This window comes from Orcinus orca, chromosome 3 (genome assembly GCF_937001465.1).
Source record: "Orcinus orca chromosome 3, mOrcOrc1.1, whole genome shotgun sequence".
NCBI classification, from domain to species: Eukaryota; Metazoa; Chordata; class Mammalia; order Artiodactyla; family Delphinidae; genus Orcinus; species Orcinus orca.
In genome coordinates, this window is record NC_064561.1 from 80380801 (window position 1) to 80408730 (window position 27930).

The window sequence follows — 27930 nt, forward strand, 5'->3', positions numbered from 1 at the left end:
CGGGCCGGGGCGGAAGTGCGGGGCGGGCGCTTGGCGGCCGGGGCGGAAGTACCGGCGCACAGCGGAAGCGGCGACCCGAGCAGCCGAGCTCAGGTGGGTGCCGGAGGTCGGGTGCCGGCAGTTGGGCGCTGGCGGGGTTCCCCCTGGAGTCGGCACGCGGGCTGGAGAGGGGGGCACGGAAGCCCCACACTGTGCCGCACGCTGCCGATTTCGATTGTCACTACAGGAAATTTAATTAAACTGGGAGCCATAAATCCGTGAACCTCTGGGGGCAAATTATAAGCGTGAGAGAGAGTGAGTGTGTGTGTGTGTGTGTGTGTGCGCGCGCGCGCGCGCGCGATGGCGCTCTGGGAAGTGAACAGAATCACGGGTGGAAAAGGTAGCTTTTTAAGAGGAAGCAGAAAACATCACAACTTTATGCTTCTTCCGTGATTCACAGATGCCCTGCTTCGGATTTATTCGAGTTTTATGAAGTGGTAATATAATCTCGACTGGCTGAGATGACTGCCTTTTTAAATAAATATTTTTGAGCAACCATGTTGACCTTTAATTGAGGGCTGAAAGGTTTAATCGTGGGTGCTGGCAGGAGCACTGTGAGTCCTGGGGCTCTCTGGACTTCCTGTCTGCCTTTGTTGGGCAAAAGCAGCCCTCTGGGTGCTGAACCATGAGAGAATAAATCAGAGACTGTACAGTTCTCAAATACTTAGCCTTGTCAGTCACCCCTGACAAATATCCCTCATACAATTTTTTAAACTAAGTCCAGAGTTACAAAAAGTCCCTACTAAATTGCTACTAACATGAATAGGCAAGTGTCTGTTTCTAAGGCTGTTCTGTTGAAGAACAAGGAGTTTTTTGCCTGGCAGATCTTTATTCTTGTTTCTTAACAGAAAGTATTTTACGTCGTACTTTATATTTTAGAGCACTTAAATCCACAGTATGGCCCAGCTAAACCCCAAGGTTCTCAGCTCCTCCAGGACAGGGATAGTGTCTAAGATCTGTTATGCCCCCCACACTTTCTAGCACATTCCCCAGCATAAGCACGTCTCCGTAACCACACATTACCTTGGTTAGGCAGCCATGAGAGCCATGTCTCAGTGTGGGACTGCTAAAGATGAAGTGGCTATTAGAGGCCACAGTCTTCTCATTTACTAATTATCTCAGGAATACTGTGTGAAAATGCTTATGAAGCTGTCTACCAATATTTACAGCTGTATGCACTGAGATTTAAAACACTTGGAAAAAGAGGTGTGCCCTGGAAATACTGAGTGGTTATAGTAATATTGGGGGTAAGGCAGAACTAATCATGGTTCTGTGTGAAATGTCATAGCCTAATAACCTGGGTCCTGTTCTGCTGAGGAATTGCCTGGAACCAAAAAGGTCCTGTTGTGAAAATTAAGGTTGGCGGGGCTAGTGTTTTAGAAAGGCAGACTCTGCAGAGTTTCTTTCTTCGTGCTTATTGTGGTCAGTAGTAGCTACCTGCCAAGGAAGGATCAATATTTTTATGTCTCCTTTATTGGAGGAAAATATGGCTATGTGGTTTCCTTTAGATGGATTGATGGCAGGTAAGGAAATAGAGAGGAGGATTTTCCAACTTGGGAATTTATTGGACTGTATTTCTATTTTATTCCAGATGCCTGGTTCTCACGGACTTTTAAGTACCCAGAGGCAATGTGGAAGTATGCCTTCAAAATAAGGGTTTTTTTATTATTGAGGTTTTTGTATTTCATAACATGTGCATACTCCAGCTGGCTGATGCATTTAGTTACTCTAATGCCAGGGCTCAGGGTTTCACACGTAGCAGGACCTTGAAGAGATCTGGTACAAGTAGTACTTTTTTTTTATGTTCCTTATTTTAAATCTAATTTTGCCACTGCTTTATTCAAGGAGTGTACATCAGAGGAAGCCAAAAGCCAGCTGGAATAGTTCCTGCACGCAGTTTTAATATTGTTTGCAATTATTTTGAAGGGGAGAAACTATCTGGATCCAGGGATGTGTAGCTACACAGGTAGCAGGGACTAGGTGAGCTTCCTTCATCCTTCCCCTAGTATCACATAGCAAGTTTGAGAGAAAATTATTTGAGGAAGAATATGCAAAGTGAAAGGTTTGGGCTAAGTTTCACGTAGATATTATTCCACATCCCTACCTTCCCATCTCAGTTACAGCCGCAGAGAACTGGAGGCATGAAAACATTACTCTCTTTTCATTCCAATCCTTACCCAAGATAAGATTTCCAGAGATAGAGGCAAATTCAAAATACCTTCTATTTTAAGAAAGGATTTCAGAGCATTTTACCAGTAATATCTAGTAATAACCATTTTACTGCTATAGGCTTCATCACTTTGGTATTGTATTATTTGTTTGTAAATCTTTCCCCTACCCAAGGTGTGTCCTTAAGGGCAGGGAAAGTATCTTAATCACTTTTATATTTCTAGTATCTGGCATGGTGCCTGGCACATAACAAACACTCAGTACATGGTATAGAAGGGAGGCTGGATCTATAAGGAGTATGAAAGCATCACTGGGAATGCAACAAGGTAGAGAAAAGAATATAAAGCAGTAACCTTTCAAGGAGCTACCAGTGCAGTTATAAATGCTGCAGTTACTAATGCCTTGATAAACAGCTTGGAGTAGGGAAGGGCATATTTGAAAATCTACAGATGGTCACCAAACTGCCTTCCAAAGAGATCTAGCCTGATCAGTTTACATGGTCTTTGTTATACTGAATAGAGTATGCAAACTAAAAGGCCCCACCAGCCCCCTTTCCACTCTCTCAAGGCCTGCCATGCCCAGCTCCTCACCCAAACACCTGTTGAGTGAATATTTGAAAAGTATCCATTTGAAGGTATGCCAAATTATTAGCTTACCTAGGCCACTAATATCTTGGTCTGGTCCTGCCTTAAGGATAAAGGACTTATGTTTGTTCACTATTTTAAGGCTAGGTTACCCAAATAATATTGAAGGAAAGCCACAATCATCTTTTCTACTTTACTAACATTTCAAAAGAGTTCAAAGTTGACAGCTTTGTGTATTGTAATAGGGCAGGCATGTGGTATATGCTGCTTCCTTCTGTTGCCAATGGAATTCGAACAGAAACCAGAATGTTACTACTGGAAACAGATGAACTTCCTCTCATTGTTCCTGTACTTTTTCATATTAATCATGAAATAATGGGGAAGTGGCTTCTACTTTAGTCAGAGGGAAGGACAAAGACTGAATTATTTAATTTTTTAAACTCTTTTCTTCTTAAAACATGTAGTTCTTCTAGTCAGCCAAGAGAAGGGATACTGTTATTTAATAGAAATTTAGTCAGCCAAAGCATCTTAGGATATAGACTGGAAAAAAAAAAATGAGACAATTCTAAACTCAGCTCTGTTTCTCCAAGTTCGAAAATAAAGTTAATCTGTATCATCTTAGATTTAGAGATCAGAACCTCTTTCTTATAGTAAAAGAATTCTGCCATCCGAAGCTGAGAGTTTTCCTCATTCTCTCCATCCTTAAATTAAATCTTAAACAAAATGTGATATCTGTTATTCAGTATACTCTGAGGATTCATGTATAAAACTTTTTGAGACTTTTTTTGGAAAAAGGGGGTTGAACTTGGAGGTCCCTTGCAGTTCTGAGAATTCTGTGTTGGTCTCATCATACATAAAAATAGGCACTGTTCAAAGAGAAATATAGAGAAAAAAAATTGCAGTATAAAAGGCTTTGGTAAAACAGTTTCTTTATCCATAAAGCAAGGGAAATCTCCAAAGTGCCTTGGCATCCAGTTCCAAAATATTAAGATTTTTCTATCAGTGACAAGTTTTAAGTAACAGAATAGGACTCAGAGAATTGCAGAATCTCACATAACTGAGGGTGGCTGAGGCATGACCTCAAGAGTGGATAGTTCCCAACATTCAGGTATTAGTGTCACAAGTCCAAAGAAATGCTGGATTTAATATCTCAAATGTTCCAAAATCATTTGCTACAAAATGGCTAAAAATGAATGAAGCATCTTTCAGGTCTTGTGTGGTCATGTGGATAACGCGCCTCTTAGGCAAGATGAATTGGAAATGGTGGAGTATTAGTGACAAATGGAAGGCATTGCCTGGGTGGATGGAGTTTGAATTGCAAACAGTTACTTTTGGAAATGAAGTTGTGTGCTTTTTAAATAGCAAGGAAACTGGCATTACTAGCTGGGCACAATAAGACTAAGATGTTTTAATGAAATTGCCTTCTTTCTGGGTCAGTATTAAGTATCAGATATACCTTCAAAGGGAATGGGTTATTTTGGTTAAGAAGGATAATGTGGAGAGGAGTCTGCATAATTCCTTATGTACTTTGTTCCCATCCCTTGAAATAGCATGATTTTGCCGTCATCTTAAATGCTATCTTTATGGAATGAGGGAATTTTCAAATTGGTTTTTAAATTCTATTAAGCCCTCATGTATGATATAACCCAACCACATTATTCAGGCTTTCTTGGCTTTCAGCTTTGCAGCCATTATGTCTTTTTTTTAACATCTTTATTGGAGTATAATTGCTTTACAATGGTGTGTTAGTTGCTGCTGTTTAACAAAGTGAATCAGCTATACATATACATATATCCCCATATACCCTCCCCGTTGCGCCTCCCTCCCACCCTCCCTATCCCACCCCTCTAGGTGGTCACAAAGCACCGAGCTGATCTCCCTGTGCTATGCGGCTGCTTCCCACTAGCTATCTATTTTACATTTGGTAGTGTATATATGTCCATGCCACTCTCTCACTTCATCCCAGCTTACCCTTCCCCCTCCCCGTGTCCTCAAGTCCATTCCCTACATCTGCATCTTTATTCCTGTCCTGCCCCTAGGTTCATCAGAACCATTTTTTTTTTAGATTCCATATATATGTGTTAGCATACGGTATTTGTTTTTCTCTTTCTGACTTACTTCACTCTGTATGACAGACTCTGTAGGTCCATCCACCTCACTACAAATAACTCAGTTTCATTTCTATTTATGGCTGAGTAATATTCCATTGTATATATGTGCCACATCTTCTTTATCCATTCACCTCTTGATGGACACTTAGGTTGCTTCCATGTCCTGGCTATTGTAAATAGAGCTGCAATGAACATTGTGATGCATGACTCTTTTTGAATTATGGTTTTCTCAGGGTATATGCCCAATAGTGGGATTGCTGGGTCATATGGTAGTTCTATTTTTAGTTTTTTAAGGAACCTCCATACTGTTCTCCATAGTGGCTGTATCAATTTACATTCCCACCAACAGTGCAAGAGGGTTCCCTTTTCTCCACACCCTCTCCAGCATTTATTGTTTGTAGATTTTTTGATGACGGCCATTCTAACGGGTGTGAGGTGACACCTCATTGTAGTTTTGATTTGAATTTCTCTAGTGATTAGTAATGTTGAGTATCCTTTCATGTGTTTGTTGGCAATCTGCATATCTTCTTTGGAGAAATGTCTATTTAGGTCTTCTGCCCATTTTTGGATTGGGTTGTTTGTTTTTTTGATATGGAGCTGCATGAGCTGCTTGTAAATTTTGGAGATTAATCCATTGTCAACTGCTTCGTTTGCAAATATTTTCTCCCATTCTGAGGGTTGTCTTTTTGTCTTGTTTATGGTTTCCTTTGCTGTGCAAAATCTTTGAAGTTTCATTAGGTCCCATTTTTTTATTTTTGTTTTTATTTCCATTTCTATAGGAGGTGGGTCAAAAAGGATTTTGCTGTGATTTATGTCATAGAGTGTTCTACCTATGTTTTCCTCTAAGAGTTTTATAGTGTCTGGCCTTACGTTTAGGTCTTTAATCCATTTTGAGTTTATTTTTGTGTATGGTGTTAGGAAGTGTTCTAATTTCATTCTTTAACATGTAGCTGTCCAGTTTTCCCAGCACCACGTATTGAAAAGCAGCCATTATGTCTTAATAGTACTGAACATTGTTGCATACTCTGAATTCAGAATATGCCTCTGCCCTAGGCCAGATGCTGAGTCAGTATATTTAAGGTTGAGGATAAGGGGAGGGGTACAGTGTGTGCAAGCCCCACTGTGTTAACAAGAATTAGTCCAGAATCCCCTTTGGACCCCTGGGTGCTAGAGGGAGTGTATAGTAACAGTATATTACTGGTTTTTGTGTTTTTTTTGCGGTACGCGGGCCTCTCACTGTTGTGGCCTCTCCCGTTGCGGAGCACAGGCTCCGGACGCGCAGGCTCAGCAGCCATGGCTCACGGGCACAGCCGCTCCGCGGCATGTGGGATCTTCCCGGACCGGGTCTCGAACCCGTGTCCCCTGCATCGGCAGGTGGACTCTCAACCACTGCGCCACCAGGGAAGCCCCTATATTACTGTTCTTGATCAGCATCTTCATTTTATTTTTCTTAGCTGAATGTTTTTCTGGAAACCAACCCCGTTACCAAGTAGACTCCTCTGAAGCAATGATCTGGAAAATGTGACTGCTAAGGTCCAAAGATTCTAAAACAAACTCTTGCTTACTCTGAAGATTCCTCCTCCCTTTCATTTCACATTTGTCAGCTTGCTATAGGTCTAGGCAAACACAGCAGCACTTCTGGACATGGAGGAGAACGCCAAGATGATGAGGGTCTGCCATTAAAAATCATTCTTTAAATGTGTCCATCAATAAGAAAGAAACACATTATTCTTCCTTTTTGGAGGCACTTTTCCATCTCAGATGCTCAAACAGTTGCAAGATCAGTGTCCAGCCACCCTAATGTCGCCTCCCCCATTTTCCTACTGGGTCTTTTCTGATGCCAAGGCTTCCCAGTTATGACTGAGGAGCTAGAGAAGTGAGTTTGCAAAGAGCAAGCCCGTTTACACTTCTGCCCAGATCTGTGTATGAATTTTGGTCCTCTTTTAATGGCCTAGCATTTTAGACTCCTACAGGTAACTACTTCCAAGCCTTTCTTTGGAGACCTTTGACGTCTTGAGCTATTACCATGGCATTTCTTCTGTATGTGGTTTCCCCTTCTCTGATCTGGAAGATATTTAAAAAGCAGAGCCTACGTGCAGAGTTTCTCCTAGTCTCTAAAATGACAGAACAGGACGGGGGTTGTATTTCCATTTTACAGTTGATGAAACAGGCTTAAAGAGATGAGGAACTGCCTAGCATCAGAGAACAAATTAGTGGAATTGCCTGTCTTTGGGGTTTATATTTATGAAATCTGCACACAGAAATGCACCCAGGAATTCAAACATGCTGAATTCCAACTGAAACTCTGTAAGAAAGAGTAAAGCTCTAGATGAAGAATCATACCATTTGTGCTTAATTCCCCTGACGAGTTCATGGGAACTATGTTCATTTAAATTTACTTTGACCTCTCTATACAATTTATTCAAAAATACTTTGGAACAAGTTTTGTCTTTAAAGATTATTAATAAATCCAACTTTACCACTGCCTAGGCAGCTTCTGTTTTGATGTACAAGGGTTGGGTTGAAGATATCATTGGTAAAATAATAGTGGTACTGAATTTTCTCTTCCTTGAAAATATAAAGGCAAGTATTGGGAAGGAGCAACTGGAAGGGAAGTGACTTTTGTTCAGAACCTATCAAGGGGAAACCTCTACCCCTTGCAAACTGAATTTCAGTATCCTGTTCTGTAACTATGTGAGACCTGAGTAAGGTAAGCCAATACCTGGTGCCGAGGTATTTGCTGGTCTAGGTATTCAGTCTTAGGAGAAGATAAATATGCTGCGTCTTTAATCAGTGATATCATGTCTTAGGAACTCCTATTTAAGTAATGTTCACAATCTGAAGTTTTCAGCTATTTCTGTTTGAAATATTTTTCAGTTTTGCAATTCCCTATTTCTGAGACTATTATGCCTAAAGTTTTAAATCTTCCTTTTGGAGCCAGTAAAACACATTTCAGTCAGTAGAAACATCATCATTATCATTATTAGTAACAATACCTTATTTTTTGTATTATTTAGTAATAAATAGTTAAGTCTTATTTCTCTATTCTGCTTTTTAACTTATACAATGATTTTTACATTTATTATCTCTTTTTAAGACACCCAACCAAATTTTGCTTTTACTCTTCTCCCCTACCCCACTGCCTCCATCCTCAGAAATATCCCCTTTTACTTAAGATGTGAAATTAGGCAAGAGTCAGACAAGGTAGTTCATTTTAGGGGTAGGCATTGGTTGGCAGGTTTCATTCTTTTGGAGCAACATGAGATGCATCTCATCTGATTTGTGGTAGCTTCTTTGACTACCCCTATTCTAGTCCAAGCCCTTATCACTCTTTTTGACAGTGGGCCACTCCCCTCTTTCTGGAGACACTTTCTCCTGTTGGCTTCCATGATGGCCCACTTTTCTGATTTTCCTCCTACCTCACCAATCTTTCTACCTCCTTTGCTGGCTCCTCTCTACCCAACTTCTGATGTTGGATTGCCTCAGAGATTTGTCCTGGGTCATCTTCTTTTTCTCTGCTATTTAGATGGTCTCATGATCTCAGGTGTAATTACAGCCCTTAAACTGAGGGAGTCTCGAAATTTTATCTTCAGCCCTGGTTTCTCTCCTGACTACCAAACCTGTACACGCGACTTTCTGCTTGAGTCTCAGCTTGTCCCTCACTGAGCTCCCAGACCCATACATCCCTCAATCTGTTCCTGCCTCAGCTGCCATTTTAGTAAATGGCACTGCCACCCACCCAGCAGCTCAAAACCAAAACTAGAATAGTCCTTACTGTCATTTTTAATTCCTCATATCCAGTTCATTGGCAGGTCCTTTTGGCCCTGTCCACACCACCCTCCTTTCTCACCTGGACTACGGCAGTAGCCCCTAACTGGGTCCCTGCTTCCACTCTTGACATCCATTCTCACACAGCATTAAAGTCATCTTTTTAATATGTACATGAGGGACTTCTCTGGTGATCCAGTGGTTAAGACTTCACCTTCCAATGCGGGGGGTGAGGGTTCGATCCCTGGTCAGGGAGATAAGATCCCACATGCCTCGTGGCCAAAACACCAAAACATAAAACAGAAACAATATTGTAACAAATTCAATAAAGACTTTAAAAATGGTCCACATCAAAAAAAAAAAATCTTTTAAATAAATAAATATAAAATGTACATGAGACCCATCACTTCCCTCCTCTAAATCTAACTGTGTGAAAATAGAACCTCAGTTCTTTAACATAGCCTGTGAGGCCTTAGGTGATCCAACCCCCACTGACCTGTCTCCTCCACTCTTCCCCTTGCTTACTGTGCTTTAGCCACATGGTCCTTTCTGTTTCTTCCACTAAGTCAAGGTTGTCCTTACCCCAGAGTCTGCACTTACTGTTCCCTCTCCCCAAAATGCTCTTCCTTCAGATCTTTGTACCTTCTCAGCCTTTAGCCTCAGCAAAAATGACACCTGCTCAGAGCATTTTATTTAAAGGACCTGCCTTAGTCACCATCACATCACCTTGTTTCACTCCCTCCCCTCTGCTTACCACTGTCTGATGTTGAGAGACATAAAAGAGTCTCTTTAACTTCCCTATAATATGGACCCCCTGAGGCCAGGGACCTGACTTTTCTGTTCACCACTGAACCCAGTACCTATGAGTATCTAAGACATGGAAAACAGTAGGTAATTGTTGAATGAATGATCTCATCCCACACCTGGATTTTCATAATTGAACTCTTTCCCGTCACCATTCTTCTTTCCTTTGCAGCCATCCTGCTCGCTGCTGCCAGATCAATCTCCTAAAACACCGATTTTATCACATCACTCTCGTTTAAAACCCTTCATTGGCTCCCATCCAAAAGGCCACAGCATTCCTACTTCATGCCTTTGTGTCTAACCCTGGCTTCGGAATGCTTCCCCTTTTTCTACGTATCGAAATCCTACATGATTTAGGATCCTTCTCTCGTGAAACCACTTCCAATCTCAGCCCACAGTACTCTTCCTTTCTCTTATGACATTTAAAGTTGCCCATTAGATGTCCCTGTTGTGATCTCTCTTGTATTTATATTGTTTCAGTGAGGAATTTAACTCCCTCCTCCTGAATCTGCTGGAGTACATCTCTCTATAATTCTTGTTGCTTGTATCCAGAATGTGGAGTTGATTTCTCCATGTGAGAGTTTTATTTGGAGGGAAAGAAATGGACTAAACACCAGACAGGATGAAGAAAAAGCAATAATGGCTTATTTTGCTAAGAATTTGAAGCGGTGAGGGGGGGATATGGGGGCAGAGTGTATGTACCAAGTGATGGATATGTAAATGCCATATACCTTCAGTGAAATTATAATCTTACTGGTTAGGCCAGGCCCACACTTCAAATAGTTAGAAAACTTTTGCACAAATCAGTGTGTTGAATGCAAATTAACAGAGCACCCATTGCATTCAAACAGTGTAGTAGAGACATCCAGATACTTGGAAACCCCACAGTCATGGTAATAATTTTTAAAAAAATAAAAAGGGGTTTTGTCTGTAGGAACTCATATGACCAGTCATTCCTTTCTGGGACTGATTCTCTACAGGCTTCTCTGCCCCCATGTGGTAAACCTGTTGGCACTGAAGCCTGGAAGTAGAAGCTGCAGGGTATGGAGTGGACATGCAGGGTATGTCTGCTCAGGGTTTCATGTGTTATGTGCGATCAAATCAGCAGTCCAAATGCATAGCCAGGCGAGGCTGTGGTGATCATTTCGCAATGTATGCAAATATCAAATCATTATGTTTTACACCTGAAACTAATATAATGTTATGGTATTTTAAAAAAAAAGAAAGAATGAAGCTGAGCATGAGGCCATGTACAAGTGGGCCCACAGGTGGGTGGTGAGCTGGGGATCCTTGTTGTAATATCATGTCTGAGTTGGTGCTACCTCCTTGGCAGTTCCCCTGGCCGGGTACCCTGACTGCTGTGGCTGAGGTGCTGAAAAAGCACCTGAGATCTCACGCACGCAGGAAGTGAGGGCCCCGCTCCAGGTTGCCTTCCACCCCCTACCCTCTGTTTCTGTTCTATAGCCTCATTCTAACTCTGCTTAGCCCCTTGGAATTGACACCTCAAAGTATCTGCTCAATTTGCAGCTTTGATTGTGTCTCTATATGCTGCGTGTCCTTGTCACTCTTGGCTCCACACTTGGACCCAAGATCTTAGGGTAGGCTCTCACTTGTTTGGGAGAGAGGGAGGTTTGGACACAGCTGACTGACCAAAAGCATATAAGACCACTGGGGAGGCATCATTTGTCCCTGTTTCCCTGGATTAGGTAGAGCCCAGTGACCCAGATGAGTCCCCTAAGAGCAACCTCACCTCATTACATAAACTTTCAGTAATCTAAAATAATGGATTTTGTTCCCAAGAGAGGGATGTGTTTGTGTGTGTGTGCGCGCGCATGTGTTTCTAGTCATTGTGTAAAAATAGGAATGCTGTACTTAGATGGTAAAGAATGTGAAATGGAGCACTTAACATCTCACATGGCATAAATGACGGGACGGAAGCCCTGAGCCTCTCTTTCTGGAACACAGGTTCAGCGAGAGTGACGGTAATAGTGTTTGGTTAATGTCCGCTCAGCATTAAATTGACATTGTATTCTTGTGAAGAAGCTCCAACATTATCTGTTAATAATGAAGGCAGTACCTGAGTTTATATAAACTTTCTGATTTTGCACATGAGCTAAGAACACTGCAGCTTGCTGATGAGGGATCATATGAGCTTGGAGATTTGGTGTGCTCAAGGACTCTTCATATGAATAAAAATTCTGGTCAGTGAAGGTCAGTGTCTCTACTCAAGGAAGAACAATGTTGTTTCCCTTCTAATGAGACACACACAGCATTTGAAGAATCCAAGAACCCCACATAAGTGATGCGCAGCCATAGCCCGGGCGGCTCCTCATGCAAGAAATGAGTAATCCTTAATAAAGGCTCAAATGACCCTGGCTTCCTTCTATGCAATAATCAGTTGTTTTAATGGTATGTCCTTCAGTGCTTCGCAGGGAAAATTCTATATCTTGCTTCAAGGAGGGCTGAATTGGTCCAGTGAGTCCTCCTCCATGTTGTTATTTGATTCTGCCATAAAGACCACTGAAGTCGGCCTCAGTTTTGTTGAAAAGCCAGCATTCCCTTTCTCTTTCAGGGTGATCCATGCCTCTGAGCGGCAGTGGACTTGAAACAGCAGGAGTCACCATCTTTATTGTTAGGCTGTGGAATTTGTTTTAGGCACATTCTAAATCCAGTGTTATGCTTTTTTTTTTTGTCTGTGACAAAGGTGACCCAATTGTGCTTCTTTGATATTATGAACACATCTCTTTTTGCTCATATCACAGAGGCATGTAACAAAATACAGAGGATAAAATTGTGTCTTTGTGTATAGTAAGGACACACACTTCATGACTAAATTCAGTGACATAATCAAAATGGTGCTGTCCTCCCACAGTCATGAGCCAACAGGCATAGACCACCTTTCAGAGTATTTCTTATAGTGCTGAGATACTGTTCAAAAATAATAGAACTAATGAAAATGTCACATTGTCAGCGTAGCCAATATTAAGATTTTACTTCAAGAAAGCATGATGGGGTGACTGTGACATTGACAGCAGTGGTGTTAGGGTTTGGGGTGTTCCAGTTGGAGTGTATCATTTTTCATTTTACTTTTTATTTCTAGAACAAAGTGAACTCCAGTGTTCAGAACTTTAGCCATAATATCTTATTTCTGCCTAGGAGAGGTATGGGAATTCTTTTTTGTATCAGACTCTAATATAATTTTATAATACAGTGCCAACAAAGAAATAAGTTAATTTAACAATATGGTAAAACGCACGTGTCCTCGTGCGCTAGAGCATTTGGAAAATATGCAGGTAGTAAAATTGCATAATGCTAATGCATTTCTCAGTAAACAAATGTGCCATGTTTAAGTGATTAAATACATATTTAAAAAAGGAGAAATAGAGACTAACATGGAAAAGAGAACTAGTTTTAAACAAGATGGTTGTGGCATCTCTGAAGACTTTACTTAGCTTTTTGGGTTGGTTGAACAAGTATTCTAGCAAATCTGGAAAGAAGAGCAACTCTGTTTACTCTGACAGGTTTTATTTGTCTTGGTTGCAACCAAGACCACATGCTGTGTTTCGTCATGTTGGAAATACTGAAGCAGATTTCCATTGTGAATGTGAATTTTTTTTTTTTTTAACAAAAGCCTTAACACCTCAGTCTCAACTCAGTTAGGTGAAAGCAGTAAGTTTTCCATTCCTTACCAGCCTGACATCAATAAATCTTAAATCCCTCCACCAAAAGCACACAGCTGCCGTTCACTGTCCTGGTTGTAACCTTAGGTCACTGCCTTAGATAGCCTGCTCTTTCTCATTTCCAAGAGCTATCTTTCTACCTTTACTCTCACAAAACTGATTTTTAAAATTTTCTTTCTCCTTCATTTTATACAATTTCTTTAACTTCATACCCTAGGAGGGTGTGCCACTGTTGGCGTAAGGCCTTGCCAAAACCAACGATGCAGAAACTTCTACCTGTCGTAAACATGGCTAGCATTCCATTGATACTTCCCCTTCTTTTTTTTTTTTTTTTTTGCGGTACGCGGGCCTCTCACTGTTGTGGCCTCTCCCGCTGCGGAGCACAGGCTCCGGACACGCAGGCTCAGCGGCCATGGCTCACGGGCCCAGCCGCTCCGCGGCATGTGGGATCCTCCCGGACCGGGGCACGAACCCGCGTGCCCTGCATTGGCAGGTGGACTCTCAACCACTGCACCACCAGGGAAGCCCTCCCCTTCCTTTATATCCTCTGTAGACAGAGCCATGTTTGGAAGCTATTGTCTCCAACCACATTCACCTATTGGACTGTTGGTTCTGCTGAATTTATGGAACATATGTATACCAGGGCTTATCACTTAGTTGAAAGCAGCACAGCATATTGTGAAATTGTTTAGATCCATTTTCCTCCTTAGAATAATGCTGGGTCCTTGCAAAATCCTTATCACATTCCTTTTTTATGCATTATCAGGACCATTTAGTTAGCAGGGAGATCCAGGGAGAAGTGGAAGACTAAGGATTTAAGAGAGAAGGAAAGATTATAGTTTTCACAGATCAGAATCCAATCCTTTTGTCCCGTCTTCTTTACTCTTTTTTGATATGGATTTAGTGCTTTTCTCTAAAGTCATATCATTCTGTTTGAAATGAGTTTAAAGCTAATCTTATGCTGAGAAGCCTGCTCACCAGTAGAGATTAGTACATAATTATTACAGGCACGCTCTCTGGAGCAGAGCAGGAGGAGATTCAAGGTGGTGGTGAAGGGGCTGGGACCAGCTGCAGCACCCTGGCCTGCATCTTGTGGACAGCGTGAGGAGCACTGACTTTTAGTTAGGATATGAGATCCGCCCACATAGTGACTGCTGTGCACACTGAGTGTCTGATCAGGGTTAGAGGTGAGACTAAAGACGGAGGGAAAGGCTCACTCCAGTACTATTAACATTCGAACAACTATTTGAACACCTACTATGTACTGGGTTAATTGTAGATGCTCGGGAATATTGGGGTGAACAAGTATCTGCTCCTATGGAACTCATGTTGTAGTAGAGGGGACATATAGGTAAAGAAATAATTTTAGATAGTGAAGGATAAAAGAAAACTGCAGCAAGATATGAGGAAGAAGAGTGGTGGACTGGCCCACATTGGTAAGGTAGTCACTAAGGCATCTCTAAGGAGGTGACATAAGCCCAGGCCAGATGAGAAGCTACTTAAGAGTTTTTCATGCAGAGGAACAGCAAGTACAGAAATCCTGATGAAGAAATGATCTTTGGTTATTCAAGGAACAGAAAGAGAATCTTTGTGCTGCAAGTTGCCAAGATAAGGGAGGGGAAACTGATAGATGAAGTTGGAGAGATAAAGAGAAGTTAAGAAATGAAGATATCAGGAATGAATTCATGCAAGGAATATTGATAAGTGATAAAGTCAACAGTGCATATGTGTTTTAAAAGTGAAATCATCATATCTGTAGTTTAAAGGACAAAGCTGGAGGCTCAGTAGAATACCTAGGAATAAGTAGGGTGTCTTATGTCGAGCAAAGTAGCAGGATGAGAGAGCTTCAAAGCCTAGTGTTTGACATGCTGCTATTACCAAGCTGTTCTTATTGGAATATCTCCAGTAGAAACACTAGTACATTTGTGGATGTTTTAAAAAATGATGACCATCTCCTTTTAAAATACTTCTTAGAAAAGCTGAGTAGATTTTTGTTTTTGACAGGTTGACTCAGCCTAACCTCCCCTATAAGCTCCTCTAAGGACAGCTCTGTGTTTCCCCACCTGTTGCAGCAGAGGGGCATAAATCTCATAAGTAATAGCCTTAACCTTCAGGTACAGACTTGTGCTTCTTGCTTACTATCTCCTTTACCATGAAGGTGGCTGGGCATTGTTGAATGCTTACCTATAAGATAAGGTATCTCTGTGAATAAAAACCATTTTAGGAAACTTCCCACATTTTAGGGGACCATCAGGATGCTAGCAAAATCTGCAGGTGAAATTTAATTTTTTATTCTAATTAACAAACCATGGAATTTGCTTACAGAAACCAAGTGATTAGACATACAACTAATCCATACATTTGGATTTTTTCCCATTCTAAATTCTAAATTTGGAATACAGTGAATATTGAGGCATCATGAAGACTTGCCAAACATCTTGGCCTCTCTGACACTCCTGGACACCAAGAAGCACATCTGAAGTCTTCAAATTCCATCATAGATTTGCAGCTTACTGTTTCTGTTATAAAGAGCAAAGTCTAGGGCACATAAGTTTACTGTCTCTTTTTCTTTTGGCAGAATTAAGATGCTCTGGTTTCAAGGAAATAGCATGCAACTTGCCAAACACTCCTTTCAACTGCTCTTGAGAAATCTATCTGCCTCCAAGACTGCTCTGCCTGTGCTAACCTTATTCACAAAGGTACAGAATAAAAAGTAAAATCACTACTTTAAAAACATAAAGGATTAAAATGTTGGGTGAAGAAAGTTGTACATTTAAGAAAGGGGAAAAATGTTGAAAGGAAAGCAATGGTATAAATTTTCTTCAGACATGCTCCTCAATTTTTCAGTTCCAGTTACAATAGTGGTAACTCTTTATCCTACCCAGATACTTCATTGTGTCACTGTTATCAGGAGGTAAATTAATATATTTAATCGTCATCTGATCCATACATTGAAAGAAAAGCACTATCAGGTGTTTACAAGTGTATCACTTAGAAATATAGTCAACTCTTATTATTTGTGATAGTCATGTTCTATAAAGTCACCACAAACACTGAATTAGCAAGTACTGAACCACTGCTCCTAGGGCAAATATAGGGTTAGGTTCCTATGAGCTTCTGGTCACAACATTTTTGAACTGATCAATACATAACCTTGTTTTATGTGTGTTTCCGTTTAAAGGCATCTTATTTAACATATATTGTTGATTCATTAACACTGAGCTCAGGGCCAACAGCACTGTAACTTATGCCTGAACAAAGCTTATCTAACAAAGTATTTTCTCCGTAAGGCACATCACAGCCTTCTTATGCTTAGAAACATTGGACAGCACTTCAGCACTATGCTTGGGCCATTTTAAATTGCAAAATAACCAAGAAAAAGCACAAAAATGCAAAAAGAGTGGCACTAAGTAGAAAAGGACACTTGTTTACAGTATGAGAGCTGGAACAAGAAGGCAGAGCATCATCCTGTCCCACCTCAGCCAGAAATGTGCACTTTAAGCAACTCAAATTTTTCGCTGCTCTATGCACCTGCATGTCTGTGAATGACTACAAAAACTTGGGTATTGATTTTAGGGTTACAAATAAGTTTTAGCTAATAGATGAATTCGCAAATACAGAATCCACAAATAATGGACTGACTGTACTTATTTTCTTACCCCTAACACTGGTTTTAAGCTATAAAGCAAGGTTAAATTTTTAAGAGCTTTTTCCTCTAAAATTTATAAGACAAACATTATGGATTTCCTTTTGCTAGTTAACATTACTTTGTGTGATTTGTAATCAAAAAGGAAATAAAGTTCAGGGTAATAGAATTACCTTTAGTGAATAATACTGCAATTCAAACAAAAAAGGTCTCTTGTTTGATAGATTTTTTTCAGATTTCAGACATTTTAGCAATTTGAATATATCTGACAGTTATCTAATAACAAAGTTTAAGTCTTTTAAAAATTTATTGAAAATAGTTAATCTTTACTTTTCATATTCATAAGTATATATTGCATTATTATGGAACAAAACTATTTCATCATTTGTGTCTACATATGAGAAATGTATGTGAAAATTAACCACAAAAATAAAATAATCCCTTAAGGCTAATGGTGCTCACTCAGCCTAACTATTCTGCACTATTTTTCAGTTTGAACAACAGCCAAGTTAGCCAAAAACATGTGCCAAAGCAAAACACACTAATCTTCCATTCAGCTTAAAATTTGTACCAAACCCTTCATTTGTGTCATTAGACATATAATAAGACATTATTCTCACCTCCCGGAGTTCACAGTCCTCTGAAAGAAAAAGTACAGTATCAGGTCTCTTTCAGTTATAAATAACAGAAAGTACTACCCAGAGTGGCTTAAACAAAAAAAGGATTTTATGCATTAGTCTGGTTTCAGGAGTAGCTTGATTCTGAAACTTAAGCACATTACCAGTCTCTTCAGCACTGCATTCTCTAGGTTAAATCAGTTCACACTCTGGCTCTTCATATGGATAACTGCAGCGATCCCAAGCCTCAGATCTCACATTTCCGGTATCTACAGAAACTCCAGCAAAACCCTCACACTATCCTTTGGCTCTGATTGGCCGATCCCTGAGCCATTTGTAGTCGAAGGGCTATGATGTGCTGGATGCCTCAGCCTAAATCAGGTGTTCCACCCCCGTTCAGGGAGGAGTCAGCCACATGCTGAGAGCAGTTCTGTAAGGCAAAATCACAGCATTCTTGCTACAAGAAAGGGGAATGGGTGGTAGACAGCCAACCCACCAAATGTCCACTACAATTCAGGGATAGGGTAAATAAGTGCTGTATTGGCACCACTGAAAATCCTAGACAAGGATGTACAAGTGTTCCAGACCACTGGGTCTTGTCATTTTTCAGCTCATAGATTTCTTTAAAATTTGATGACCTTTCCTCATAAAAATATATACAAACGTGATAATTTGCCCAGACTTCCATAGTCCCTGGGTTGTTTGTTTTGTTTTGTTTCTGGCTGCACTGCACAGCTTGTGGGATCTTAGTTCCCCAACCAGAGTTGGAACCCAGGCTCACAGCAGTGAAAGCATGGAGTCTTAACCACTGGACCACCAGGGAATTCCCGTTCTCTGTGTTTTAAAAAAAATAAAATAAAAAACCTGATCCTAGCTCTACTAAAGTTTTTTTTTATTATAAAAGCAAATAGTACCAAATTTGGTACTTCTGCAATTTCACTGGTTCTTGTTTTGCTTTTAAGATCCTCTCTTGACTTTTTGAAACTTTCTCAGAGAATTTTAACTTGGTTATCTTAAAAATCAAAGACTGGGCTTCCCTGGTGGCTCAGTGGTTAAGAATCTGCCTGCCAATGCAAGGGGACATGGGTTGGAGCCCTGGTCCGGGAAGATCCCACATGCCATAGAGCAACTAAGCCTGTGCGCCACAACTACTGAGCCCATGCGCCACAACTACTGAAGCCCACGTGCCTAGAGCCCGTGCTCTGCAACAAAAGAAGCCACCACAATGAGAAGCCCGTGCACTGCAACAAAGAGTATCCCCTGCTTGCTGCAACCAGAGAAAGCCCACCGCAGCAACAAAGACCCAACGCAGCCAAAAATAAATAAATAAATTTTTTAAAAGTCACAGACTATCCATAATCTATTTATCGATAATGCTAAAATAACATAATGAGCCCTGAAGCAGAAAAATACAGCCAGAAGGACCTTTCTGAAGGAAAACTGTCTTTTGATGATCCAGGTTCTTATTTCAAAATAAGGTGAGTTAAGCTGGAGGAAGGGCCTCCATAACAGCTCATCTTTTCCTGTCATGTTAAAAAGCAGGTTTTATATAAGCATCAGTAATGTTGAATCTATTTTTAGCTCATACAAGAGAACCTACAGTAGTACCTGTTCATTGAGTCAAGGCCTGAGAAGCCTTTAAAATCTGCCAGTGATCCACAGCATTCTCGGCAGACTTCTCCTCTAGATGGTTAGGGTGCAAACAACAACGGGCACTAAAACTCGCTTGCTCCTAAGGTGGAGAGTTAGTCTGGGAAACCTACTGCTGACACTTGTAATGAGAAAACTGACGAAACATTGAAGAGTTGGTACAATCATCACCCAAAGTAAAGAGATTTTTCCCTTTTAAAGATGGGACGATCACTATCTAACTCCATCCCAATGGGTTATTAGGAAAAACAGGCTTGGGAATCCCCTGGCAGTCCAGTGGTTAGGACTTTGCACTTTCACTGCCATGGGCCCGGGTTCAATCCCTGGTCGGCGAACTAAGATCCGGCAAGCCGTGCGGCGCGGCCAAAAAAAACAAAACCAAAACCAAAACACAGAAAAACAGGCTGGCAAATCTCAGTGCCCCCCAATCAAAACAGACTTTAAGACATTCTGGTGATGTCAGCCAGGCCTGGAAGGTGCTCCTGACCTAGGAAGGACAAAGCCCTAGGACTATAAATGATATGGAAAATAATCTTCCTAGATATCAATTAGATGAAGCCAGTAACAAAAAACTGTAAGCATCTAAATGTACTGTGTGTACATATATATACACATATATATACACACATATATGTGTAACAAATATAAGCATTAACATTTAGTAGATAGATTTATTTGTCAAGAAAAATCAAAACACAAGTAAAAAATGCTGAAAGCCCATTTACCATGAAATACTAGCTATTTATAAGATTCTGTGGCAGTGTTTTGCTTTGGAAAATAAAACAGTATAACCTGGTAGAAAACTGTCCTTTAAAATAAGTATAATCTGCTTCTTGTGGTTTTTGTCGGGCTGAATGCCATTCTTTGGGTTTAATGGCTTTTTTCGTCCTGTAGGATCCGTGCCCCCTTTGTGATGAAGCCAAGGAAGTACTGGAGCCTTATAAAAACAGGGTAATATAATACAGTGTGGCTTTATGTATATGGAATAGATACTGTATGTAGTATAAAGTATCTGCCTGGATCCTTTAAGAGATTGAATGATTTTTTCATTTAAATTTTCTTGAGAGAGATTTTAGTGCTGATTTCCATAAAAGTCATTACACCTAAGTGTTTTTCTCTGAGCAGTACTGGTTTTCTTACTCTGACTCTTAAAATGAGTCAAAGTTAACTAGCAGGTACAGCATTTGGGCCTTCTGTTAAGTTTTTGTCCCTATTCCTTTTATCTTATGTTGTCATTTCCATGAAAGTGTTTTCCTGTAGCAAACCATGATACCTTTCCCAATCTTACAGCCAAAACATGTCTTTCTTGATTCTCAGGCAGCTTCCCAGTTGGGACATTGTTTATTTCATTGGGAACTGAGTAGTACCTGGATGCTGAACCTAACAGATGTAACAGAAAAGTAGCAAAATTAGGGAATGTAAAGAAATCAATCAGGTTATGGAATTCAGGGTCATTAGCTGACTGTGGACCTCAAACAACAACAGTAAAAACCTCTCAGCATTAGAAGCAGTCTGGGGATCAGTTTGTCACTACAGCCGTTGCGTTGTTCCATGTTCTCTGAAATCTAGAGCTTTAGTCTGTCTCTGTTTCAGTTTATTTTACAGGAGGTGGACATCACACTTCCAGAAAACTCTGCTTGGTATGACAGATATAAATTTGACATCCCCGTCTTTCATTTGAATGGCCAGTTTCTGATGATGCATCGAGTAGACGTCTCAAAACTTGAAAAACAGCTCCAGAAACTTGAGCAGCAAGGTGCGGGAGGCTGATGAACGCCCTCAGGATTTTCCACCCTCTCTGTCCAGAACTCATTTTCCTGAGGAAATGACTGTGGCCTCATGCTCCTTTTGCCACTTTCACACAGCTCTAAGGATGTTCTGAACTCAGTGGTGCCAAATAAATGGTAATATTCCTCTTGTGATTAATGGAAGTACCAATGTGGGAACTGTTTACCTGTTGGCATTTTATAAAATAAGAGGAGTGTATTGGCAGGGAGGGGATGATGGAAGGCGGGAGAAATCTACTTGTTTTATTTATTTTTCTCCTTTGTATTAGTATGGAAGCATTTCACATTCACTGGACAGAGCCGTTTATAGGAAAAATGCTCTGTGACCCTGTTGCTGCCCTAAGGGCTTAACTTTTTTTTTTTTTTTTTGCTGTATGCGGGCCTCTCACTGTTGTGGCCTCTCCCGTTGCGGAGCACAGGCTCTGGACGCGCAGGCTCAGCGGCCATGGCTCACGAGCCCAGCCGCTCCGCGGCATGTGGGATCCTCTCGGACCAGGGCACGAACCCGTGTCCCCTGCATCGGCAGGCGGACTCTCAACCACTGCGCCACCAGGGAAGCCCAGGGCTTAACTTTTTAATGAAAGAATAAATGTTCTTCCACTTGGTAGATAAAGTGAAATGTGAATTGTTAATAACTGTGCACAGTCAATAAAAGGATGTTTTAACAAATACATCTGCATGAAGTCTATCTCAGAGGAATTTAATAATACCTGTTTAAAATTAGAGCTCTTTTTTTTTGGATAGAAGAGAATAATTATCCTAGCCAAAGACACTTCGTTTGAGAAAAACAAAAGACTTAAACCCCAAAATGTATATAAGAATCTCAACGTGCTTTACAGGTAGTCAGTAAAGTGATTTGTAATATTTGAGTACTGCCTTTGATAGTTTTTCAGTTATCATCAACTGAGTTAATTCAGCTATTTTTAAGACAGTGGTTCTATCAAGTTTTAATATCTTGGGGAAAATTCACATCTGACCATAACTGAACAGATATGTCATCTAAAGAAAAAATATTCTTCACCATTTTATGTAAAGTATTAAAAATGTAGTTGTGTACTCTTATTTGTATTTAGTCAGGTTCAGCCAATAGAGGAATGGATTCATTTAAAAACAAAACTGCCTTTTCCTCTTAAAATTGCATCATTGCAATTTCATCTGTAATGAAATTCTTTTGAGACCTATTTCAATGAATTTGGATAGTGTGATTCACTTAGCTAGTTTTTAATTTTATCAGTATGAGTTAGTCTTAGAAATTAGAGAATTTTAAAGCTAGCCAACCTTAGACATTGTTTAGTCCCGCCCCCCTCATTTTATACCTAAAGAGGACTCTGACATTCAGAGAGTTTCAGGAAGTTAGCTAAGGTCACACAGACAGTCAGATATCAGACCAGGTCTTGGCACCCATCCCAAATATCTTGTACTACCTGGGTTCCCTGCAGGGGCCTCGTGTTATCTCACGTAAAGCATTCTTAACCATTGTGGATCCAAATTAAGAAACAAATTAAGAAACAACTTTAAAAGCCCTCCAAAGTAACAATAGGAAAAAAAAAATCTTACAATTGAATGCCATTGTTTCTAATTTATAAATTTTTGGAACACATCTTATTTGATTTTGTAAATATTCATTGAGCCCTGTGGTAGGCAAAATTCTAGGGTGACCCCAATGAACGATTACCCTTGTATTCCCTCCCCTTTGAATATGGGTGGAACTTATGGATATGATGAAATATCCCTGCTGTGATTATGTTACAGTATGGGGCAAAAGGAAGATTATCCGGGTGGGCCTGGTCTAATTAGGTGAGCCCTTTAAAAGCAGAGTGTTCTCTCTCGCTGGTTGCAGAAGATGAAATCAAAGAGATGTGCTCCAGCTAGCCTGGAAGGAGGCAAACATGCTTCCTTCCATGTTGTGAACTGCCAACAAGCCAAGAAACTGTGGGCAACCTCTAGGAGCTGAGAGTAGTTCCTGGCCAACAGCCAGCAGGAAAATGGAGACCTCAGTCCTACAGCTTCAAACAGATGAATCCTGTCAACAATTAGTGATCCTAGAAGAGAACCATGAAACCCAGGTGAGAATCACAGCCCTGGCTTACATCTTGGGTTCAGCACAGTGGGAATTTGATCAGAGAATCCAGCCACACCATGCCTAGACATCTGATCTGCAGACTCCATGAGATAATAAATGTGTGTTATTTCAAGCTGCTAAGTTTATGGTAATTTTTTACACAGCAGTAGAAAACTAATAGAAGTCCCTACAACACTGAAGGTGGTGGGAGTATAAAAATGAATAAGGCACAGTCTTTGTCTTAGAGACGCTCACTGTCTTGGGCAGCGGAGAGAGGAAAGTTAATAAAGCACTACAACAAAGTGCTGTGAGAGCTGGAGCTGAGACATGTAAAAAATGGTACAGCAGCCAGATGAGGAAAGTGGCAGGAAGGCATCATAGAAAATTAGACTTAAATTAGGTGAAAAATAAAAGAGTGTGGAAGGGAATGGCATATTTAGAAAATGTCGGGTGGCTTTGTGTAGCTGGAGTGAAGGTGAGGGGAGTGAAGAACATGAGACTGATAAGAAAGATAGGGGTTCACGTTGTGAAGGACCTCAGGTAAGGTGGTTTTTTCCCCTGCAGCAGTATCCTCCCTTATTTTCTGCCCTCATCCAGAGTCAGCCCTTCTGTCTCCTGATTCCTCAGAGGTATCTGGCCTCTCTATTCTAGCCTTTCTCAGTCTTTCTAGTCCTCAAGCCTGCTAAGCTCAGAAGTCCCCCAGTAGCCCTTCAGGACATTCACATCTTCAATACAATCAGGAGTGAGAGGGCCATAGACAAGATCGCCCTCTTATGTATCTTGGCACTGTGTGTTCCTTTCTTCCTGCTCCGACAGCTTGAAAGCTACGTGGGCTGTGTCCTAGGATTGTTGATCAGAGAGTTTCAGGGTCTGCTGAGCTAAGGAGGAGAGAATCCATTGGTTCCCTTCAGAAATCAGGGCTGGCCAGAGACGCTGTAGGTTTGTTTTTTGGAGCAATTCTTGCTTGAGTATAGCCATGTGGTCATAGGTGTGTAGGATGTACACAGACTTCATCCAAACAACACATTTCTGACATTAGAATTTCAAACAAGCAAACAAAAATCCTCCACAAACTTAACAGGGTGTTAAAACTAAGTGTTGGCTGAGGCACCAAGACACACAAGGTGCTATGTTCCAAAGGAAATACTAGATCACATAAGGACTGCTGGATATTTGGAGGATTTTTTAAGAGAAAAATGTGCTCTCACCTCCCACCAAAGTAAAAGCTTGAGGTCATGTAATGTCAAGAAAAAGGGACATGAGTGGAACTCATCAGAAAGCCTAATGTATGTCTCTGGGTAGGAAGAACCTGGTGGTTTAGCTCCCTTCTGGAAAATCATGTGAAAGAAGAGCTTGCAAGCACTTCTGGTGCAGAGCGAAGGAGGGAGTCTGCTGCCCTGAGTTTGTCCAAGGAAGAAGGGAAGAAAGGGAGTGTGTGTGTATCTTCATGGATTGATGTGTGCCAAACGGGAGAGAGGGCTGGCTGGGGAGAGCCTTGGGTGCGGGCAGGCCTCGGAAGAGGTGAAGGAGAGCAAGACTGGCTCCTCGGGGTTGAGGAAGTAGGCGGCTGCTCAAATGGAGAGCGCATTTGCCTGAATCAAGGAAATGGCAAGTGAGACAACACCAGCTATGAGTGCAATCTCCAAAGAACCTGCAAAAGTCTCTGTGAAATGTGGTCTGCTTTAAATATTTCTCAGACCCAGAAAGCTGGAGGCCATCTTACAACTTCATCACTCAAGGGACCACACTCCTGCCCCTCCCTGCTTCTCCCACCTTGCCCCACCCCAGCCCCAGAAGGATCTTCCTCCTGCCAGGAGCAAGAAGAGAAAGACCTTCCCCTTCCACAGCTGCCCACCTGCAAGTGGCTTCTCACTGGGATAAGGGTAAGACTTAATTTTCAACCAAGTTCCACATTGTATAACACGGGAATAGATGCACTAAACAGTATTTAGAGTGACCAAGGACTTTCTGTTGCCTAAGAATGCTCGAAACTGTCCTAACACTACCTAGTTTTTATTTTATCCTAGACAGAGTGAGAAACTCCCCAGTGAATACATTTTATAGGGATAGTGGGAGACATAAATAAAAATGCTTCCTAATTGTATTCCATATTCAGAGCATTGATTACATGTGCCCAATGTTTTTTACCTAAAGATCTTCAATGAATTTAATTATTCTTATTTGAGAGAGGAATGTGGTCATGTGACTAAGAATCCTGGAGACTTTCAGTAATCCATCTGGTCCCAACAGCTGGCAAACGGAAAGGCAGCTATCTAGAAACATGTCATCTAAAAAGATGGTGTGATTATCCCACTGTTGATAAGCATCAGACAATGTTATGTCACTTATAGTCATTTTCCTATGATATTTGTAGCAGCAATTACTTTTCCTTTCTAAAATTATGTTTAGGGATTGATTTGTTTTTAAATAAAGACTGATTTTGACACAAGAAGCTCATAATATTCTCCCAGTCTCAAAGGAAATAGTGATATAACCTCTTTTTTTCCTAAGCTAATGCTTTAAAAAGAAGTGGTATTAACATTGAGTTTGGGACTGCATATTGCTGCTCTTGATTACAGTGCTGCTTTCTTGCAGATGTCTCATCATAACATCATAAGGGCTTACCGGAACACATAACTCTTTGGCCAATTTATTGAAGGAAGCAAGGGTTCACTCAGATGAGGGTTATTTTGTTTGTTTGCTTATAATAATGCAGAGACTCATAGAAACCTGACAATAGGAATCACAGTAGGGCCAGGCCTCAGGAAATACTCTTAGAGAGCCACAGAAGGGATGCAATGTACAACGCAATAAATATAATGAACACTGCTGTATGTTACGTATGAAAGTTGTTAAGGCAGTAAATCCTAAGAGTTCTCATCACAAGGAAATTTTTTTTTTCCTTTTATTTCGTATCTATATGAGAAGATAGATGTTCAACAAAACTTACTGTGGTAATCATTTCATGATGTATGTAAGTCAAATCATTATGCTGTACACCTTTAACATTCAGTCCTATATGTCAACTATATCTCAATAAAACTTGAAAAATAAAGCATTGGATTAATATGAATTTTTAAAATTCTATTAAATATAAATGGTAAAATTTTTTAAAAAAAGAACCACAGAAACTGAGGCAGCACTCTACTCACAGTGCCTCAGCTTCTTTCTTTTCCTGCTCTCATCTTGCTCACCGGCTCCCCTCCTTACTCACAGTATCTGCTTTCTTATAACCGCAGCTTGCTCATGCCCGCCATTCCTGCTGACCCTTCTGTTCAGCAATACAGTGATCCTAGTCTCTCAACTTCTCTATTCTGAAACTCCAAAAGAGGAATTTTACTCAACTTATATTTTACAACCAGCCACCCAAATCATATGTTGGCTGATCAAGCCCATAGAAAGAGCCACCCTTGGATCAGGCACCCATCCCTGGCCCAATCAGCTATGGTGACCAAGCTCATGTGGTATGCAAATCATAGTCACTGCCCACTCAGCAGAGCCTGAGAGCATGGCTGGCAATGATCAGCAGCTCTGGTACACATCCCAAAAGTTTAACAGCATGTCATTCTACCATATTCAAGAGAAGTCAAGAGTTTGGTAAATTCATCACTCCTACTCATGGGAGTGATAAGGATTTGAACCAGGGCGATGGGAGTTATACAGAAAGAGATATTTAGGAGTCAGGTTGACAAAACTTCATGACTGACTGGAGGGGGTAGGGGAAGAGTGAGTAGAGAGAAAGCATGAAGTCTGGGATGGCTCCCAGTCTTCTTGCTATGGCTATTGAGTAAATCTTGGCACTTCCCATTCCCTGGGAGTATAAGAGGAAGGTGAGGTTAGTTTTTGGTTGTATTTGGATCTAGATGGGAAAGGTGGGCTGTGCTTGTGAGACATCCAGGTAAAGATTAAAGCTGGAAGTTCAAATCAGAGGTCTGGGCTTGAGGTACAGATTTGAGAGACCCCAGAATATGGTAGGAGCAGCATTTACCTGGCAGATGAGAAGAAAAGCAGACTAGGACCAAGTCCTGAAGGGAATACCAATCTTGACTGCATGGGAAGAGGAAGGGCCACTGAAGGAAAATAATAATGAAAGGTGATAGACCTAGAAGTGGGAAAGTTCATCCAATTTGTATTATCCAATTTCTTTCATAATTTGATAGTAGTAGGGACTATTCTAAGCTCTGGGGATAGAGCTTAGAAACAAGATAACCTAGGACTCTACTCAGGGGCTTGCATTCTAGAGGGAGAGACAGACAATAAAAATATCGCAACAAGAATAACAAAATAAAATAACCTATATCTTGAGGTCAGAGGAGGAGTTTTTCCCAGAGTAACTGACAGTATCAAATGTCAATCCAGCTAGGATGGGGACTGAAAAGAAGATACTGGATTTGAAAATTAGGAAATCAATGCTGTGGTAGGTTGAATAATGCCCCCCCCCAAATATCCAGTACCTAATCCCTGGAACCTGTTAATGTAATATGGAAAAGGGACTTTGCAGATGCAATTAAGTTAAGAATCTTGAGATGAGGAAATTATTGTGGATTATCCAGATGAGTTCTAAATGAACCACAAGTGTGCTTATAAAAGGGAGAAAGAGAGGGATTTGACTACAAAGAGGAAACAGGAAATGTGCCAATGGAAGCAAGAGGTTGGAGTGATGCATGAAAGGGGCCCTGAGCCAAGGAATGCAAGTGGCCTACAGAAGCTAGAAAAGGCAAAGAAACAGATTCTTCCCTAGAGACTTCAGAAGGGGTAAACCCTGCCAACATCTTGACTTTAGCCCAGTGAAACTGCTCTCAGATTTCTGGCCAACAGAACTGTCGCAGAATAAACTTGTGTAGTTTTAAGCCACCAAGTGTGTGGTAATTTGTTTCAGCAGCAATAGGAAACTAATACAACAGGTAACTTGACCTTATTGAGAACAATTTTGGTGGGGAGAGGGAAGAAGACGTAGACAAAGAAAATTGCATGTGGATGATGAGTGAGAGGTTCAGAAGAGATGGCAGGGTA

The 27930-nt window shown here is 40.9% G+C and overlaps 2 protein-coding genes across 5 annotated transcripts in view; one reads left to right on the forward strand and one right to left on the reverse strand.

Annotated features, from left to right (window-relative positions):
• The window catches only part of MEGF10 (multiple EGF like domains 10), a 367277-nt gene that overhangs the window by 331452 nt on the left and 7895 nt on the right, over window positions 1-27930 (reverse strand). The gene's annotated exons all lie outside the window — the stretch shown is intronic.
• Window positions 6-21594, forward strand: C3H5orf63 (chromosome 3 C5orf63 homolog). Of its 3 annotated transcripts, none has more exons than XM_049707280.1 (4): window positions 6-93; window positions 15734-15854; window positions 19963-20019; window positions 20674-21594. In XM_049707280.1, the coding sequence occupies exons 2-4, from the start codon at window positions 15741-15743 to the stop codon at window positions 20836-20838; spliced, it is 336 nt and encodes a 111-aa protein (XP_049563237.1). In that variant the 5' UTR covers window positions 6-93; window positions 15734-15740; the 3' UTR covers window positions 20839-21594. The 3 variants fall into 3 exon arrangements, with proteins under 3 accessions (XP_049563237.1, XP_012392220.1, XP_033261716.1); XM_012536766.3 differs by having other exon boundaries at window positions 20662-21524; XM_033405825.2 differs by lacking the exon at window positions 6-93 and adding an exon at window positions 131-284 and having other exon boundaries at window positions 20662-21524.

Coding starts and splice junctions, on each gene's coding strand:
- C3H5orf63 (XM_012536766.3), top strand. CDS start 15,741: ATGCTCTGGTTTCAAGGAAATAGCATGCAACTTGCCAAACACTCCTTT. Junction 15,855..19,962: donor TGCTAACCTTATTCACAAAG/GTACAGAATAAA, acceptor TTCGTCCTGTAG/GATCCGTGCCCCCTTTGTGA. Junction 20,020..20,661: donor TGGAGCCTTATAAAAACAGG/GTAATATAATAC, acceptor TCTCTGTTTCAG/TTTATTTTACAGGAGGTGGA.